Source organism: Gastrolobium bilobum, unplaced genomic scaffold, assembly GCF_033153095.1.
Source record: "Gastrolobium bilobum isolate Gb01-03AN ecotype WA unplaced genomic scaffold, APGP_CSIRO_Gbil_v1 utg10606, whole genome shotgun sequence".
Taxonomy (NCBI): domain Eukaryota; kingdom Viridiplantae; phylum Streptophyta; class Magnoliopsida; order Fabales; family Fabaceae; genus Gastrolobium; species Gastrolobium bilobum.
The window spans coordinates 161,792-181,397 of record NW_026897840.1 but is presented as its reverse complement, the minus strand read 5'-3'; the positions used below and the strand labels follow the sequence as shown (position 1 = coordinate 181,397).

Genomic DNA, 19,606 nt, shown 5'->3' with positions numbered 1-19,606 from the left:
GCAAGGCCTAAACCTATAATAGAAAATAAATCCACAAGTTTAAATAAATAAAATTTAATTTGTTTGTAGTATTTTTTGATTCGTGAAAGTGTATATCTATCTATGTTGGTTTCTAAAAGTGACAACTTAACAGCAATTGATGTTAGATACATAAAATGTAAATGCTGAAGTGGGACATAAGTATGTTAAAGTTATTTATTAACTACATTGCTTACATGGAATTCCTAAACAATGTGGTCATCTTATACACTAAAAATAATGATTTCTTTAAAAAAAAAAAAAAAAACTCATCTTACTTTATCACTAAGTTCAATCCGAAATGTGAACTATAAAAAAAAAAATACAAATTAATCTCATTTTTCCACAAAGAATATATTTAATTTGTGTAATTTTCGAAATTCTATAGTCAACGTGAGAGTATTCTTTAGATTTTTCAAAATAAGTAATATATAATCATCTTAGCCTTGAGAGTTTTTGATTTTTAGCTTTTTTTTCTTCATTACGGCCTATTTGGATGAGCATATAAGAAAATAACTTTTTATGCTTTGCTTATTTTATAAATGTTTTTTTTACTAAAATTAAAACTATTTAAATTTTAAAAAATATTTGTTTTTTAAAAAATATTTTGAAATATTAAATTTTTTAGCTTAAGAAAAGTAGACAAAAAAAAGTTAATCTAAACGGCACAAAAAAAGCTCTATAAAAAAAATGGCTTTTATGAAAATCTATTTGACCTGATTTTTACTTATACAAAGAAGTAAGGCTAAAAAAAAACGCTTATCAAACAAGACACGAAATTGTATATAACTAGAGAGGTAAATATGTTAGGTTACGCTTATATAAATTTTTTTGGGTCTATTGGCCTATATAAGTCCAAGTTATGAGTATGATCTGACTTATATTTAAAAAATAAAAATTTTAGACTAGTTCTATTAGTCAATTTAAGTCTATTAAATATTTAATAATTAAAAGAAAATATAATAATATTACTTTATTATCCAAAATTATTAAAATAAAAAATTTATTTAAAATAAATAATATTATATTAGCTGATTTATAGGCTTATGGGTTCGATAAGTACAAAAAAACATATGGCCTGCTTTTTAAATAGATTTTTTCAAAAGTTTAGACATTTTTTATTTCGGTATTTGTAATAAATTAAATTTGATTTAATATAAGTTAAGCCGGCATAGTCTATTTATATCCTGTTAATATGACCTCTAATTAAAATCATTATTCAATATTTATTTTGTTAAACATTAATAATCAAAAGAAAAAGTGATTGACAAACATGTAGGTGACTTGTGAAGCTGAAAGAAATAAGATATCGGTGTAGAAAAGTACGTGAGATGAGAAGCAAGAATAAAATAAAACAAGTCATAAAGCACAGTAATAGCCAATAGAGGTCAAAATTGGGCGAGGTTGAGGAAGCATATTCTCTCGATCACTAGACCACGGCCCGCCAGAGAGCAGAGCAAAACAACCACCTTCGTTGGACCGGCAGTTACGAAGAACGATCGAAGAGAAAAAGAAAGATTGAAAGAGTGAAAGAGGAAAGAAATGATGTTAGACGGAACCGAAGATGAAGAGAAGTTCCTCGCCGCCGGAATCGCTGGCCTTCAACAGAATTCCTTCTACATGCACCGTGCATTGGTAACTCCTCCCTTAAACCCTAACCTCTCTTACTTCTATTCCACGCACGATCACCCTAATTTCATATTCACCTTTTCAAAATTCTAATTGATTTCGATCCAATTTCAGGACTCGAACAATCTCAGGGATGCTTTGAAGTATTCGGCTCAGATGCTTTCCGAGCTCAGGACTTCCAAGCTTTCTCCTCATAAGTACTACGAACTCTGTGAGTTCATCTCTCAGATCCACCTTCTCCTTGTTTTCCTCTTTCGATCCTGAAACTGGCTCTGTCCTTGCAACCCTTGCTATTGTTAATTTCCATCTTTCTCTTTGGTGTTTATAGACATGCGCGCCTTTGATCAATTAAGGAAACTGGAGATGTTCTTCGAGGAAGAGGCTCGTCGCGGTTGCTCCATTATTGATCTTTATGAACTAGTCCAGCACGCCGGCAACATTTTGCCTCGATTGTAAGTGGCAGTTATGATGAATCATTGTTCCTTCTTATCTCATTCGTTGATTTTAAACCGTTCAAGATAGGAAGTAATTCCCGAATGTTCTATTATAAAAGATATATTTGCTGTCACAATGGTGAATATGAATTTTTTTGTTCTCATACCGGTGTATTTATGTATTTTGTTATTAACGTGGAGCAATGTGCAATAATGCTGTTACTGAATGCTGATTCCTACTAATGGCACAGCATTGGATTGATATTTCATCATGGCGCATGGTGAAAATCATTTAACTTGCTTAGAAATAAATCCTGTGTAACTTTTGTTACTGATGCCTTGACATATGTGTTCTGTGGTTTTGAAGCTCCCACCCTAATTTTTAATGAGAAGGGTTTAAAGTTTTGAAGTTGCAGTGGTTATGTGTTCATTCTATTGTATGTAATCTACTCCGTACTTATGAGCTGTTAATTTTATGATCATGATCAGGTATCTCCTCTGTACAGTAGGATCTGTATACATCAAATCCAAGGAAGCTCCTGCTAAGGATGTTCTGAAGGATCTTGTGGAGATGTGCCGTGGCATTCAGCACCCTGTTCGTGGACTCTTTCTCAGAAGTTACCTTTCTCAAGTTAGTAGGGATAAATTGCCGGACATTGGTTCTGAGTATGAAGGGTAAGCAAGCAAGATTTTTTGCCTTTCACTCCTTTCATTGGCAGGATCATTCCACTATAAGGTCTCTTAATTGAGCCAGATTTTAAAAGTTTCAACGAATGGAGTCAGTAGTACTGAACATTTGGAACCTAATTGCTGGCAGCCTTAGGTGTCCCCATTTCTTTTTGTTCTATCAGGACCACCAGCCTAGTCTGAATGCAATCCACAGTGCACCTTTGCAATGTTGATGCATGATGTAAACTATCGGAGTCATTAGAATATTGGGTCCTCCCTCTTTGTTTCCTTTATCTCTAATTCACTATGTGATTTCTGTATTTGTCTTTTTTATGGGCCACTGGAATTGATTTTAAAGCTGCACCAATTTTAGATTGAACCTGATATGTGAATGTCTCCTCTGAGATCTCTAGGGATGCAGACACTGTAGCAGATGCTGTAGAGTTTGTACTCCAAAATTTCACAGAAATGAACAAACTTTGGGTGCGGATGCAACATCAGGTTGGTAAAATTGTCTGCACATTGTTACAGCTCTCACATGTTTGGACATGCATGTGGTCACAATAGTTGCATGTCATGAGGGGAAAATATATCATGAGGGCATGATTTCTGGTCATGCAGGTATAGTAATGCATATGATTCATTCATACTCTTAGCTGACCCTGAGTTGAGGCTTGCTGTCGGGCTTTCTGGTCTGCAGGGGCCTGCCCGAGAGAAGGAGAAACGGGAAAAGGAAAGGAATGAGCTGCGCGATCTTGTAATACCTGATACCTGAAACTGGTTTTCTTTACTGCAACGGGATTGTATGCATGATCAAATGCTTATAGAAGGCTTCTCTTGCTTTTTCTTTCTTTTTATCATGATACATTATTAGGTTGGGAAAAATCTCCATGTCCTCAGTCAGATTGAGGGTGTTGACCTTGATATGTACAAAGATGTTGTGCTTCCCAGAGTACTGGAGCAGGTCTAATCTGTTATTTTGTTAGTTATGTTTCTAATTGTCAAAGATTTGTGTCACTTTGTAACCGGAAAAGTGATTCCTTTTCCTCGATTATCTTTGACAGGTTGTGAATTGCAAAGATGAGTTGGCCCAGTTCTACTTGATGGACTGCATAATTCAAGTGTTCCCAGATGAGTATCACTTGCAAACTCTTGATGTATTGTTGGGTGCTTGCCCTCAGCTTCAGGTCAGTGAAATTGTACTTTTTTGGTTTTACTTGTGGAGGATGCCTTGATGTGTATATGTTATTTCTTCTTCCAAAACATGCGAGATTTTTTTATCAAGAGGATTGCAAAGAAGCACCAATAAAATATGAATAAAATATTTATCAAACAATCTTAAAAAATAGAGGTAGTAAAGGAAACAGGTATATAATAATTTGCAGTTAGCACATACTTAGAGTTTTCAAACTATTGCACAAGTTTCTATCAGCTGTAATACCTGTAAAGTTGGAACTTGAGGAGGGGCTGCGTTTGGCATCTCCAAAGTTTTCCTAAATGCAAAAGATGGATGCTAGCCTATCCATATTTTGTTGCATTTATTTGCAGACAGTATTATAGTCAATGATGCATTTATTATATTCTATTTTTAAGGTTTATAATTTGCAGGTCCATGGCATAGAGATACTAATAATTTGTTTAAATAAGTTAGCATCTGCATTCTTTGAGTGCTAGTTGGCACCTCTTTCTTTGGGCAATAGAGTGACCTTGCCTGGGGAACCAATCTCCATTGACTACCATGGTTTTAATAGCTAATACAATTACTTTCCCCTCTGGATTAATTGATCAGCACATTCTTGAGTAGCTGTTGTATACTTTGCTCAGAACTATTAAAAATTGCTTCCAAAATATCCATGACAATTTTATGCTGCAAATCCAGTAGATATTGTCACTCAGTTGCTTTCTGTCTCTTTTTTTTCACTGCATTTTTCAGCCATCCGTTGATATCAAGACAGTGCTGTCCCAGTTAATGGAAAGGCTTTCAAATTATGCTGCTTCAAGTGCTGAGGTGTTGCCAGAGTTTTTGCAAGTGGAAGCATTTTCCAAATTAAGCAATGCCATTGGCAAGGTAATTTTTTTTTCCCAATAAATCTTGGATATCGTAGTCATGTAGTTCAAACATATGTAGTTGTATACTGCTTGCTGCCTAAAAGTCAAGAAGTTGTCTGAGAAGAACCTTAGGAGAGTCTCACCCCAAAAGCTAGCTCATAAGGTAGGAGAGTCCAAATTCCATTATAAACCCCACACCAAAACCTTAAGTTTCCGATGTGGGACTCGAAGTCTCATACCTTGCAATTGGATCGTAATATTCCACCACGCTCCATAGCCCCAGCACGGCGGCACCCACGAGGGCTGGCTTTGCGCTAGTCTTTTACTAGCCCTGGGCGAACACTGCAATGCCAGTGTCACTAGCCGCGTTGTTCAATTGCAACTAGGAGACACAGTGGAAGGTTCTGATACTAATTGATACGAATCTTGGGAGAGCCTTATCCCAAAAGCTAGCTCGTAAGGTAGGAGAGTCCAAAATTCATATAAACCCCACACCAGAAACTTAAGTTTATGATGGGGACTCCAAGTCCCATACCTTGCAATTGGATCATAACACTGTCAAAGTTTATCCACCCAATTTTGCAACCAACACATTTAACCAAAGACTGACCAGAGAGTAATTGATACTTTCTAGAAAGTAGAAATTAAGCTTGTTTATCTCCCTATGGGTGGTTCTTAAGTGATGAATGCTAAAGTTCTAATGTGATTTCACCAAAAGGAAACATTTTTTTTGAAGATATAATACAATATCACTTGTTCTGCTGTATATTTTGAGATCTATGTCTATGTGCATCTCTCTCTATGCATGTGGGTTATGTTCCATATTATGGGGAGTGAAATACTCTGGTTAATCTTGATTCTTCCCCTTTCTTTTTACACTCTGTTTATCTTTAATTGTTTTTTTTCACTACTCTTCACATTCAGCATTTGATTGTAAAGCATAATTTTTTGTCATTTTCATTTTTCGTTTGAATATCAAAATGGTCTTCTTTTTCATACTTCTGATTTAGATGTTCTTGAAGAGAAAACTGCACCTTTTTACACCCTTCTCATTTTTGTTTTCCTATGTTACCTTTTTATTGTTATGCCCATGGATTGTGAAATATGAGGTCTTCATTTGTTATGCAGGTGATAGAGGCACAGCCTGACATGCCCACTGTTGGAGTTGTAACTTTATATTCATCGCTTCTCACGTTTACTCTTCATGTCCACCCTGATCGACTTGATTATGCAGATCAAGTCTTGGTATGTTTCATTTCAAACTGCTTGTGCCCACTCATGTTAACTTTTTGATTCATACTGTTAATCTGATCTGAATGCAGCTATTGACATTATTATATTTCCTTAACTCATGGTAATACTTCCTTTGCTTTTAAAGAATGAAAGACACAATTTTGGTAGAATTTTATTTGCCAGAAAATAGTTATTGCATTTAACGCATGTACATATGATTGAATTTGTAGCAACAGTGCATCACTAATTCTTTTCATGTAAGAAGCAAACTTATTCCTGGATTTTCTGAAAGCCATGCCCTGACTGTATATACTTCATGCTAGGGAGCATGTGTGAAAAAACTCTCCGGAAAAGGGAAAATTGAGGACAAGAAGGCGACTAAGCAGATTGTTGCTCTATTAAGTGCTCCACTAGAGAAATATAATGATATTATGACTGCCTTGAGGCTTTCAAACTATCCTCGTGTAATGGAATACCTTGATATTCCAACTAATAAGGTCATGGCAACTGTTATTATTCAAAGCATTATGAAAAATGGAACCCACATTTCTACTTCAGACAAGGTATGTGTTATTTTACTTCCTGGTCTGCTTTTTGGTGTTAATTTCTTATTAACATTGCTTGGTTTATTTGTAGGTTGAAGCATTATTTGAACTGATAAAGGGGCTTATCAAGGATACTGATGGGATTGCTAATGATGAGGTCATTTAAGTACCACTTTTAGTCATATATTCATATAATGGCTATTTCTTACGATGCCTATTATTTTGACTTCTCCCATTACATGTTACCTTTTATAATAAAATGATCTGACATGTTCCAAACTTCCAATAAAGTAAGACAAGATAATACTTATTCTTGTGACCCTTTCTCTCCTTTTTTTTTATTTTATTTTTATTTTTTCTTTCCCCCTCTCCTCTTAGGTGGATGAAGATGATTTCAAAGAGGAGCAGAATTCTGTTGCCCGACTAATCCAGATGCTTTATAATGAAGATGCAGAAGAGACGTTTAAGGTGAATCGCTAATATCCACGCTTTATGATGATGATCGAATGAAGTTTGTGTTATACTTTTTTTTTCTGCTGGAACCTCCCTATTTCTAATTGCAGTTAATAGTTTCAGTTGACTCCACTTTTGACTTACTGTTACTTTTGTACTGATGCTGCACATAGATTTTACCCTAGCAAATATTTAAAAATAAATATTTGACAGAACTAAAATGGATTTGGTGTTAACTTATGTTTAATCACTTCAACATTTTTACGTGGATCATGACTGGTCATAGGCTCCTGTGAGTATGAGTGCTTATCTTTAATTTTAATGTTTCTAACTTCAATGTAATGATGTTTGATATGTTGCCAGTGACTGCAAACTACATTGTTTACCCCCTCCCTTATTCAGGGAGAGGGGGAGGAGTTGTGCTGTATTTTATGAGTTCAACTTTTACTTTAATTTGTGCCGTAATCATCATGCACTAAATTGCAGATCATAGATACTGTGAGGAAGCACATATTAACTGGAGGACCAAAACGTCTACCTTTCACTGTTCCACCTCTTGTTTTTTCTTCTTTAAAGGTTTGGCTGACCATTCTGATTAGTTGCCTACTTTTATTGTGTATTGTTTCTACCTTGTTTGTTGCTTGTTAGAGAATAACATAAACCATTAAAAGGACCCTCACCCAACACCGTAAGGTTTTAGGTTGAAGTGGTTATTTACATGGTATCAGAGCTTCAGTAACCATAAGGTCACGAGTTCAATCCTCACCGCCCCCCACTTGTGGAATTAAATAAGCATAAGGTAAACCAACAAAAAAAAAATGGGCCTATGCAATATTCACATTTTAAGCCCAAAGGGCTCTTGCGTGAGGGGGTGTGTTAAAGAATAATATAAACCATTAAAAAGACTCTCACCAAACACCTTAAGGTTTTGGGTTGAAGTGGTTCTTTACATTGCTAACATCATGATGAATTGATAATGCTGGCAGCAATAGAATAGGTTGGAGACCAAATCACTTTAGCATATTGGCTTAGTTTTGATATTGAGGTTGATTGAAATATTTCCTTACTTTACTGGATAATAATTGATTGTGATCATAGGTTCAGTAGCATGCTACTAAGGCTTCTGATTTCATGCTAGAATCTTGTATAGATAGTTGATTTGCCATCTATATGACAACTTCGATAAATGAGGCAACAACTGGTTTAGTAAGTTGCATGTTTTCATCATTAGATAAAAATTGAGTTTCTTTTTTCATTTCTGGCTGGCAGGAGTCATATTAGGAGTTCCACTGCTCATTCAGATGAAGTGGCACAATGAGCCACGATATCTAAATTAAGCCAAAATTCTATGACTATATAATCATTTAGTTCATGCTTTCTTGATACTGTTGTTCCCTGTGTCCGTGCTTTTCTTCATTCAAATTGAAAAATGCCTGCCTGCAATTCTGCTGTTTTTTTTTTATTTTCGTAAAACCAAATACAAGAATTTATGCACTCTATGTACTTTACTATCTACAGCTGGTCAGACAGTTGCAAGGTCAAGATGAAAATCCTTTTGGAGATGATGCATCAACAACACCAAAGAAAATTTTTCAGCTTTTAAATCAGGTAATGCTTTTTTGTAAAGGACTTAGTTTTTTTGATGGGGATTTGCGTCAGCCTAATTATGTACAACTAATAATTGAATATTTGACATTCAATCTTGTCTCTTTTCTGTTTTTGGTTTGTGTTAAATCAACGTATTCTTTGAAGATAATGTGCAGTTAGTTGGTTAATTTGTTTGATGATACTTTTGCCTTTAACTATCTCAGACCATCGAGACTCTGTCAGGTGTCCTGGCACCAGAATTAGGGTTGCAGTTGTGCTTGCAGTGCGCTGAGGTACTGCAATATATTTGGTTCTAACACATCAAAATGATATTTTGTAACTATATTTGCTGATTTTCTTTTTTCTTTTCTTCCATAAGGCTGCAAATGACTGTGATCTGGAACCAGTTGCATATGAATTTTTCACCCAAGCTTATATTCTATATGAAGAAGAAATCTCTGTAAGTCTTATCAGTCACACACACCCCAGCGCCCCACTAAAAAAAAAAAATCCCCTTTCTTATCATGGGACTGAGAGTAAGTTTGGAGGACAAATGTTCGCTGTCAAAATTTATTGGTTAGCTATGCTCAATTATGCGTTTGTGTTGTGATACTAGGATTCCAGAGCACAGATCACAGCTATCCATTTAATAATAGGAACTCTTCAAAGGATGCATGTCTTTGGTGTTGAGAACAGGGATACTTTAACGCACAAGGCCACAGGGGTGATTATTGAGTTCCATTATTTGCATAGTGCTTATGTATATTTTTCTGCTAGATCCTAATATGGTGCCTTTTCATTGGACAGTATTCAGCAAAGCTTTTAAAGAAGCCAGATCAATGCAGAGCTGTGTATGCATGCTCACATCTGTTTTGGATTGATGATCATGATAACATGAAAGATGGAGAGAGGTGTGTTTCTATTGATAGGAGATCTCATACTTTTGAGGAATGCGTTTCTTTGTGTTGTTATGCTCTTAAGGTTGTTTAGGGCTTTTCCCAGTTGCTGTTTAGTTGAACAGAAGTAGTTTAGGTGAATTTTATTTGTCTATGTTCCTAATAATCCTATGCAATACATATGTAATTGGAGGAGGAGAGTAAGAATGATTTTAACCAGCGCTGATATCCCTCAAGGGAGTGAACATATTTATTCACTGACTCTGCAGAACATGGTGATAAGTTGGAAATGCCGAGAAAAAAAGAAAGAAAGAGGGGATGTTGGATACGTGATACGTCTCGTAAAACTGGAAAAGGAATATGGGAATTTATTTCTGAATTTATCTTATTGTGATTCTTACTGATTTTATTGTTTTATTCATCATTATTTTGAACCAGAGTCCTATTATGTCTGAAGCGAGCTTTAAGAATTGCAAATGCCGCACAACAAATGGCAAATGCAGCACGAGGTAGCACTGGATCAGTAATGCTCTTCATTGAGATATTGAACAAGTAAAATTAGCATCCATAATCTTAAGTCAGCATTGTTTTTCTTTGCTTCTCAACAGTATAAAATGTAATAATGATGCCGTGTTTGTTTTTGCTAGGTATCTTTATTTCTTTGAGAAGGGTAACCCACAAGTCAACGTTGCTGCTATCCAGGGCCTAATTGAGTTAATTATGAATGAAATGCAAAGTGACACCACAACTGCAGATCCAGCAGCGGATGCTTTCTTAGCCAGTACTGTGCGATATATACAGTTCCAGAAACAAAAAGGCGGCACTGTAGGTGAGAAGTATGAACCCATCAAGGTTTGACATGCTGGATGACTGATACCCTTGGTCTTGTCAAGACATTGGAGCAATTTGTTCTTGGGCTGGTCCAGCAACTGTTTACGATTGTCTTTTGGATTTCAACTGAAGAACCACAAGTTTGTGTGTTCCTGATATATGCTGACAGCAAAAAATACTCGGTCACTGAGTTAGGACTCCGATTCACTATGTAACTAATGAGACTGAGACACTATTGAACTTTGCTGGAACTTTTTTTTCCCAACTTCCCATCAGTTAAGTAAATTTATTTGTAGTACAGTTGCTAGATTTAAATTCTTCAAGTTTTAGACTAAGGTTTACACGGAATTATGGATTTCTAGTGTCTATCTATAGGCAGACAATTACTGTCGTTTATTTTTATTTTTTTTAATAGAAATCAGGTACATATTGAGGAGTGTTTCTTTCTTTGCTTTGTTCGTATTAGGATGGTTTATTGTTGAAAGTACCCGTTGTTTTGGATAGGCGGGAATGGACTGTTTATTTGGGTGATTTGTTGATGTAACGTTACCTTATGATCTTGAAAATTCCCATATTTATCTTTTTATTAATAATTTCAAAGTTTAAATTCTGTAAATAAGTGTGGGGATCATTAAAGATGGTTATATATGTACTTTCAGGTATAAGACGATATAAGAAAATGAGGAATTCAGCTGAAGACGCATGATGAACACGTTGGGTAGAGAGGCAGTAAAATTGGGGTTTAGGAAGAGTACCGTAACTGAATAAGTTCATAAAAAAATGGGTCAATGGATTTTTGAAAGGGGTAAAACATGATTAGAAATTTAGTATTAGTATATTTTGTTTATTTTTTCTTCATATTTTTGGCGTTTGACTAGGGTAATCTCAAGCATTTTTTTGCCTCGTTTTGCTTTTGCTTCATATTTTTGTTTAGTAAGTTTCTAATAGAAATAAAGAAATTATTGTATACATGTATGTCATGTTTTGGGGGGGGGGGGGGGGGGGAAATCATCAACAAATCGAGTCTCATTTGTAATTGGATCAGTTCAAACTATAGAAGTAGAAATTCTTACTTCCTACCCTAGTTTAAATAAAAGTTTTTCTGCAATGCAAATAGGCACTCAGGGAGTGTGTTTGGTAGAGGAATTTTTTTTATGTTTCTGGAAATATGCTGGGAAAGTGAATTTTTCAAGAATGTTATCAAAGAATTGTTTGGTAAATCAAAATATTCTTAGGAATGTTAGTTTATATTTCTTGATTCTATGTTTGGTTTATTGTCAATGACTCTTGGGAATGTAGACTAATTTTACACAATTAATCTTTGATGAATTTTGAATTTTTTTTCTAATGTACCACAAAAGGGTCAAAATGCAACATTGGAGATCAAACCCAAAACTGAGGTGTCATGAAAGGGAAAAGAGGAACTCACTATTTTATGAAGCAAGAGTATTGTAACTGGAGCTTTAACAAAGAGACGGTATTTTAGTCATAAAAATATTAAAATAGGGTTATGTAAAAAAATTTCATCAAGTGAAAATCCAAAAATACCACTCATCTAGTGATATTATTTCATGGGATTTTTATTCATACTTTTAATTCCCAGAATCTCATTCTTTATATCAAATATGAATAACTAGAATTTTCAATGCGAGTTTTCTGGCAAGCAAAAATTTATCCCACTAACACACGACCCTGAACCAAACAAAAAAGCATTACTATACAATTACGGATTACCTTGTAATTAATTGGGTGGATGGAAAAATCATGAGGCTTGACTCAATCAGCAAACTGTCTCATGTATGAAACTTGACTTGCGAAGATTCGTCACCCATTAAAAACACCTTATACTTAAGATCTCGTCAACGCTCAAATATAGACGAGTACTTCAACAAAAAATGTAAAATAACTTAAAAAAATTAATAAATTAAGTAGACACACACACACACACACACACAAAAAAAAAAAACTTTATTGTTTGTAATTTTACATTTTTGGAAAATCTTGGGATTTGCTATAGAGGTAATATGAATATAACAAGGGCTTTACTTCTCTCATGTTGAAAAAGAGAAGTTATCTTATGTTGTGAGATAAATTAAATGAGGCCCATCAATTTTATTTTTTAAAAAAAAAGTGAGACATTTTTTTATGTGAGTGTAATATGAGAGATGAATCTTACGTAACATAAGAGTATAATTTCCCATGTAACAAATAGTGTAGAAATAATGCGTACCCGCCCCTGCATTCAACCAAAACGATACAAAATAATGCTAGGAAACAAATAAACTGCTCCAGACTTAACCGGTTTATCCACCAAATGACAACTATGAAACAACTATAGACCTGAGCACACAGCCAAGACTTCTATCGAAATACAAATAATATATATATTTATATCTTCAAGCAAACCAGGTCGTTATCCTAACTTGGGATATTCCAGTAATCCAGTCTATTAATACATAAATCAAATCGGAAGTTATGAGAAAAAGGTTGGAACCATGAAATGCAAATTTGACTATTAAAGTTGACAATGATTCAAAGAAAGCAAAGCATTAAACCAGCTTATGCTTCAAGATCTAGAGTATTTGTCTGGCGAACACCCAGATAGACAACTTCTTCAATAGCAAAGAAATGAAAAGGAAGGAGAGGGGAATACAGGTAGAACAAAGGGCAGTCAAATGTTTACACCTAGTGAATCACAATATTGAACAGGCTTTTTGTGCTTTACTCTTCTTTTTCTTCTGCTTGGGTGGTTGAAGGACAACTCTTATGGCTGCATCAAAGACTGCTTTCACGTTCTGAAATAAATGCCAGATATAAATTCAAACTACATAACGATTTAACCATTGTATATTAAAAAAATAAATAAATCAGAAATACATTTAGCTATGTACCTCCTGTGTTTTTGAACTGCATTCAATGTAAAAGGGTGCATTAATCAGCTTCCTAAGCTCTTCACCCTTTAAGTGGATGCACATATCAGAATCAATTTATTAAATAACTAAACGAGATTGCAGAGCACCAGAAGCAGTATTCACCTGAGCTGTGGTAATGGGCACGGCACCAGGATGGTCTATGCAGAACTGCTTATCATCCCGAAGGTCTATCTCATTACAAATTACAAAACAATAAGGAACTATCTCTTAATCGAGAAAAGCATCAATACAATAGGCATGGTTCAGGAAACTAACACAACCATTTGTACCCACAATAGAACAAAACAGGCCACGAATCTCAAAGGGAGATTATTTGAAAATATAAATACATATACAGAGACAGGGGCAGCCTATCTACAAATACAATGCATGAATAAAACTAACAAAGAACCAGAAATTTCAAAACATTGACCATAACCGCAGTATCAGATACATTGGAAAAACAATGGAGATGAAAAACTAAACAAAAAAAGAGAATAAAATGCGCCAGAAATCCACTCCCATCTAGCAAACAAAATGAACTCGTTTAACAGTTCATCACTCAGAAAATGGAAATTCCCAAAGATGTCGTATCTAAGGTCAACATTTATTGATCGTGAAATCCATGGAGTTAAGTTTATATATGATTTCATCATAACACTAACCGCTGATAATAACATAATAAATATGCTGGAAGGAAGCATCTAAAGAATGCATGATATCACGATATCAGTATCACATAAGGCAGCAATAAGCTTACCAAGCTTTGTGCCAACTAGAATTATGGGGACACCAGGTGCATAATGCTTCAACTCTGGAATCCACTGAAAACGAAATCAAATCAGCATATAAGCGATTTATGAGCATTTTTTTTATAAATTATTTTACTAACATATAACACAATCATTATATTGTTCATTACAGGTCATACAGAAACCTTGCATTATTTTCAAAGGAAATAAGCAGAAATACATCTAAAAGACAAGGAACACCACAGTAAAGTGGGATAAGAACCTTTTTGGAGACATTTTCATAACTGGCCTTGCTTATGAGAGAGAAAGCAAGTATGAAAACATCGGCACCACGGTAACTCAAAGGTCTTAATCTATTATAATCCTCTTGTCCTGCTCCACAAATAACAAAATAAATCCAGAAAGAACTTCCTACATTATAGAGTTTACAGAAATAGAAATATAAATATGCAATATTACCAGCAGTATCCCACAAACCCAGATTAACAATGCTTCCATTGACAACCACATTTGCGCTGAAATTGTCAAAAACAGTTGGCACGTAATCCTGTTTCCAAGCAAAGAGCAGCGTGAAAAAAAAATAAAAACAATTTGATGATTGCCACTCTTTTCCAGCAAATACACAAATACGACTCTCGCAGATTGTTAACCCAAGTGTACAATTCCAAAATCCAATGACTGCTCAGAGGATAAATTCAGAAACGAAATTTCATTATGTCCCTCATTTTCACCTTTAAATTAACACCCAATACATCTTCTCAAGTAATTTCCATAATTTACATATTTTTTTGCCTTATGAAGCATCTTCCATTGCTTTCCCAAATGGAGATGATATGCAACTGAACTTCATATTTGCGAAATTTAATCATCAACCCAATACCCCGAATCAAAATTTTGATTTCAAAAGGGAAATGTTGAAAAAACAGAAACATAAGAGAAATGAGGAAGAACTCACAGTGGGGAAGGTGTTGCTGGTGTAGGAAATTAGCAAGCATGTTTTGCCCACAGCTCCATCCCCAACAGTGACGCACTTAATGAACCTAGAAGCGCTCATCTTTTCAAGAGGGAAAAAAAAAAAACGAAAGCCTCAGATCTTCACCTGAGGGTCCAATCACACACCCTGTCCAACTTCTTCTCCTCCTCCTCCTCCACCTCCAGCTGCTTCCGCTTCAATTACACATCTGTGCGAAGCAAAACCGAAATCCATACAAAAGAAGAAGAAGCTCCCATGAATGAAAAAAAGAAAAGAAAAACCAAAACAAAAAAGTAAATGCCGAAACGAACGAACGAACTCGAACCCTAATTGCGAGAATGCAGAATGAGATTGTTAGGGAAAATGGGGAATTTCTGCGAGAAAAAGAAATAAAAATAGAAGAAAGGAGGAAACCCTAACCCTTTGGGAGGAGATGGCATTAAGCGTAACGTGATGAAGATGGAGAAGAGAGATAGAGAGAGAAAGACGAAACCTTTTAGCCCGCGAGATTTTGCCGTTGAAACGTTCATTCACCCAAAACAAAACAATCTTGCCAACAAATATTATTATTATTACCTTCGTCTTTTTTTTTTTTTAATTTTTTCCCCTTTTTTTGCCATTTTAGCTTGACGTGTTAATAGCCCAAAAATTCGGATCTGACTCACTTAATTCATGGTCACCAATGGTTTCCCATTTACTTTATTTTTTTTATGTTTTCTTTGTATCTTTATTACATGTTAAAATTCATTGCATTTTAACGGAAAATGGGGGAAAATGTCCAATGAAAGAATATTTTCTCATTTTAAAAAATATCAATAATTAATATTTTAAACATGACAAAGAAAATATAAATTTATTTCCAGGTGTTAAATAACATTTCTTTCAATATATGTATATTACATATACTAAGGAACTTCGAGAATTTAACCATACCAAAGTTAATAAAAAGAGTAGTTGATTTATTCAAAACTTCACTTTCATCACCATACTAATTCAAATTTCAAAACTTTTAATTGGATTAAAATAAAATCAAAATATTTCACTCAAATAATACAATAAGACACGCAGGGGGTCATGCGCATTCATATTATGCATGGAGATGTCGTGACTAGGGTTTAAATAGTGCAAGTTGTGCACCTATTCTATACGAAACTTGAATGCGCATACCTCATATGAGTCTTGCAATGCATGCCACGTGATAGACGTTCATTCGTCCATGTGTAAGTTGTGCACACCCTATACGCGACTTGAACGACCCCTGTATATTTCACTGCATTATTTTGATAAAGTCTTTTGATTTTGCATTAATCAGATAAAAAAATATCAAAATTTGTATCAAATAGGTCTAAATGCCATTTTAGAAAAATAAGGACATTAATTATATTTCTTTTTCAACAACGTCAATATATCTATTCTTTGGTAGAACATACCCAGCATGTTATGAAACTCGCATAATATATAAAATTAGAGTAAACATCCTTGATCCTTCTCTTGAATAGGAAATGTCAACCAACACAATTTATATTCACCATTGTAATTGATAATTGACATGAAACTGTATTTTTAATTTTTCATGTTTCCTTTGTTAGGCCTTCATATACAACAGTAAGGGCTTGTTTGGTGTAATGTATTAGACCTGATAGTATAAGCTTATACTATACGTTATGATATTTTTTGTTGTTTGGTGCGACCATCGTATTATATAAACTTATAAAACAGAATCCCTTAATACATAAAGATGATGTATAATTTCATCAGGTTTAGGGAGTGGGATTAGACCTGATAAGGGATCAATGTATGAGGTCAATCCCCTCCCAAATTCCTCTTTACCATTGTATCCCTATCTCTCTCTCTCTTCACACTCATCCATCTTAAGTTCCCTCGCCAACCCAACCCCTAAATCCTCCACCACCATCGTTCCTCCACCACCGAACATTTCATTTCTCGATTTGCCGCCGCTAGGCCTCGAAAGGGTGATGGTATCCTCGTTGAAGCTCTCAAACGCCAAGGCGTCATTAATGTCTTCGCCTACCCTGGCGGCGCTGTAAGAACTCGCATTGTTAATTAAGGAAGTTAATTAATTAATTATGTGAAATTAAAAAACAATTTCATAATTGACCCTAATAATTATTATGAGGCTCTAATAATTATAGTAAGTGAGTAATAATGCTGAAAGTCGCTTTTCTGACGAAAAGTGCAGATACTGGTTCGACTAGTCGATATAAATGCGTACTGATAAAGTATCCCGAAAAATTATAATAAGTGCATGAATATTCCTAGAATAACAAATAGGACTTGTAAAAACAAGTTTCAAGTTAAAATAATGAGAACTAGTGCCAGAACTGATACTGGCTATGGAAAAGCGCGTACCGAAAAGGTACTGCGAAAAATATAATAAAAATATGATAAATCTTGTAAAATTGAGTAGGTTCAGAATCCTGAGTTTGAGATTAAAATGCTAAGCGTAGCTATTTATGATAATACTGTGTGTTAATGACTTAACCGCCTATATATAGTGCTTGGCACTAAACCCTAGGCTGATTCTTCAGCCACTCTACGTGAGAGTTTGGAGCCAGCTGCTGCCACCTTCATTTCTTGACCTCTTTGGCTTGAAAATCTCCCAAGTTTGCACCTTTCTTCTCATTTCTCTTCATCTTCAAGCCTTTATACACTTGAGAATTAGCATTGTGAGGAGTTGTGGGTGTACATTCAGAACTTCCAACCACTGTTGGTTGGGGAGTGAACTGAGTTTCCTTGTTTTGAGTTGTTGGAGCCTTGTTCTTAGTTGTAGAAGCTCCAAGTATCTTCTTTTGTTAAGAAAGAACTCATCTTTGTTGGTCCATTTTCGTTCTCTCCAAAGTCAGTACCTTGGAGCTGACATGTGAGCTCCAAGAGCATCATTGGTTGGCTATTTGGACCTTTGGTAAGTGTTACAACCTCTGGTCTTGAGTTTAATTGGTTAAAAGAGATGTCTTGGCATGTTTAATAAGTTAAACAAGTATGTAATCTGAGTCTAAACCTAAATGTGCCTAAAAATAGAGTCTTGAACGTTTTGAATTGGTAAAAGTTGGACCTTTGTTGGATATCTTCGCGAAATGCAGAAGCTGCATTTTGTCGTGAAATATTCGGATATGGATATCCGGATATGATATCCGGATATTGATATCCGGATATGGGGTCTTTTGATATCCGGATATGATATCGGGATATGCGTATCCGGATATTGATATCCGGATATGTTCCTGACAGATATCCGGATATTCTGGGTTTTCGAGGAACAGTGGCTTACTGTTCATCCAGAACTGATGTTTGGGGTTTGTGGACCCTAATTTGAGGAAGTTGAACTTCTATAATAATTGGACTAAGTCATAATCAAGTGATTAAGGGCTTGTGGCTTTGTGAGAATCCTAAAGAAGTAAAACGTAAAGGAAAGGCGTTGTCTTTATGTTGTATGCTTGTAGAGTATGGATATTGATATATTGTTGATCCGAAACAGATTATGAATCTGCTGTGTTTTGGGCTTTGAGCTTGTGTGGACTCTGGGTTTGGATAGCTAGCTTACAAGGTAAGCTTTCGTGTCCTCGGTTTAGCCATGTTGTTGTTCCACCATACCCCATGGGAGAATGGTTTATATGCATGTTGTGTTACATGCTTTGGATATCTTGAAATGCTTTTGAGCTGGTATGTGCAATGACTTATAATATGTATGTCTTGTTTCCACTTAGTCGGTAAGCCTGGGTATGTAGCGTCATACAAGATGGTGAGCCCGTGGGTGGGTGCAAGTAGCGTCTTGCATATTGTGTGGGTAATAGACGTATTCCTGCATTTCTCTGATCAGTAGAATATAATTGACACACGACATGATTATCTGTTGCATTGCACTATTTTGGAAATTATATTGTTAAACTACTTTTGAACTTATATTGCACATGTAAGTGAGCTTGGGGTGGAAGATCCTTGAGGACCCCTTGTCTTACTGAGATTTCTTATTTAGAGATCTCACCCCACGTTTGGGGACGCTTATTTCAAGTTCAGGTAACTCGGGGGTTGAGACCTCGGGCGGTAAGAGGCCGGAGCTGAGTTAGATTATGCTGTTATCATGTTATTATGTTGTATGCTGGCATGTTGTGGACTTGGTTGCTATTTATGTTTTCTGTCATTTATGGTTATTGAGTTGAAACTGCTGTTGGGCTTGTGCCTTATTTGGTGAGCATGGGGTTTGTCTATGCCACTTTGATTTCCGTCTTGTTAAAGCTTATCTGTGTTGTATAAACTATCAGGTTGTTCGGTCTACGTGTTGTAGTTCCGTGACTAGAGACATATTTATGATATTAATTAATGAGGTATTTCAGTTAGCTGTCTATTTGCAATTTACATACAAGCGATGTTTTGGAAACGAATTAAGTAATTCAACTTGGTAAGGATAATGACGTCATAATTGAAAAGAAAAAGAATATTCCACACTTTTAATTAAGCGTAGCTTAATACGATGACATGGCATGTTAACAAACCGAGTTAACACGGGGTGTTACAGGCTCCTCCATGGAGGTCCACCAGGCCCTTACGCGCTCCGCCCCTATCCACGAGCAAGGCGGGGTTTTCGCCGCCAAGGGTTACGCCCGATC

At 35.4% G+C, this 19,606-nt stretch overlaps 2 protein-coding genes across 3 annotated transcripts in view; one reads left to right on the top strand and one right to left on the bottom strand.

The window, feature by feature from the left end:
• Nucleotides 1-1,371: 1,371 nt before the first annotated feature.
• LOC133310753 (vacuolar protein sorting-associated protein 35A-like) lies at nucleotides 1,372-10,783 on the top strand. The gene is made up of 21 exons (XM_061511735.1): nucleotides 1,372-1,653; nucleotides 1,762-1,858; nucleotides 1,976-2,099; nucleotides 2,571-2,756; nucleotides 3,164-3,251; nucleotides 3,451-3,507; nucleotides 3,625-3,714; nucleotides 3,815-3,937; nucleotides 4,684-4,818; nucleotides 5,928-6,044; nucleotides 6,356-6,595; nucleotides 6,669-6,734; nucleotides 6,956-7,045; nucleotides 7,517-7,606; nucleotides 8,549-8,638; nucleotides 8,842-8,910; nucleotides 8,997-9,077; nucleotides 9,234-9,341; nucleotides 9,425-9,528; nucleotides 9,952-10,065; nucleotides 10,161-10,783. The coding sequence occupies exons 1-21, from the start codon at nucleotides 1,561-1,563 to the stop codon at nucleotides 10,369-10,371; spliced, it is 2,373 nt and encodes a 790-aa protein (XP_061367719.1). The 5' UTR covers nucleotides 1,372-1,560; the 3' UTR covers nucleotides 10,372-10,783.
• A 1,972-nt stretch (nucleotides 10,784-12,755) lies between these two features.
• LOC133310752 (rac-like GTP-binding protein RHO1) overlaps nucleotides 12,756-19,606 on the bottom strand; it is a 43,234-nt gene continuing 36,383 nt past the window's right edge. The window contains exons 1-8 of one of the 2 annotated variants that reach the window (XM_061511734.1): nucleotides 15,402-15,516; nucleotides 14,964-15,189; nucleotides 14,468-14,555; nucleotides 14,271-14,380; nucleotides 14,017-14,080; nucleotides 13,380-13,444; nucleotides 13,236-13,301; nucleotides 12,756-13,139 (exon numbers count right to left, since the gene is read on the bottom strand). In XM_061511734.1, coding sequence (XP_061367718.1) covers nucleotides 13,038-13,139; nucleotides 13,236-13,301; nucleotides 13,380-13,444; nucleotides 14,017-14,080; nucleotides 14,271-14,380; nucleotides 14,468-14,555; nucleotides 14,964-15,062 — 594 coding nt within the window. In that variant the 5' untranslated portion in view covers nucleotides 15,063-15,189; nucleotides 15,402-15,516 and the 3' untranslated portion in view covers nucleotides 12,756-13,037. Of the gene's footprint in view, nucleotides 13,140-13,235; nucleotides 13,302-13,379; nucleotides 13,445-14,016; nucleotides 14,081-14,270; nucleotides 14,381-14,467; nucleotides 14,556-14,963; nucleotides 15,190-15,401; nucleotides 15,517-19,606 lie in introns of those variants that run through there. The other variant, XM_061511733.1, reaches the window with a different exon arrangement.

What these genes read in the sequence shown, in the direction of transcription:
- LOC133310753 (XM_061511735.1), top strand. Translation starts at nt 1,561, where the DNA reads ATGATGTTAGACGGAACCGAAGATGAAGAGAAGTTCCTCGCCGCCGGA. An exon ending in GTGCTTGCCCTCAGCTTCAG is followed by an intron (nt 3,938 to 4,683) that starts GTCAGTGAAATT and finishes TGCATTTTTCAG; the next exon opens with CCATCCGTTGATATCAAGAC. An exon ending in TTGTTTTTTCTTCTTTAAAG is followed by an intron (nt 7,607 to 8,548) that starts GTTTGGCTGACC and finishes TACTATCTACAG; the next exon opens with CTGGTCAGACAGTTGCAAGG.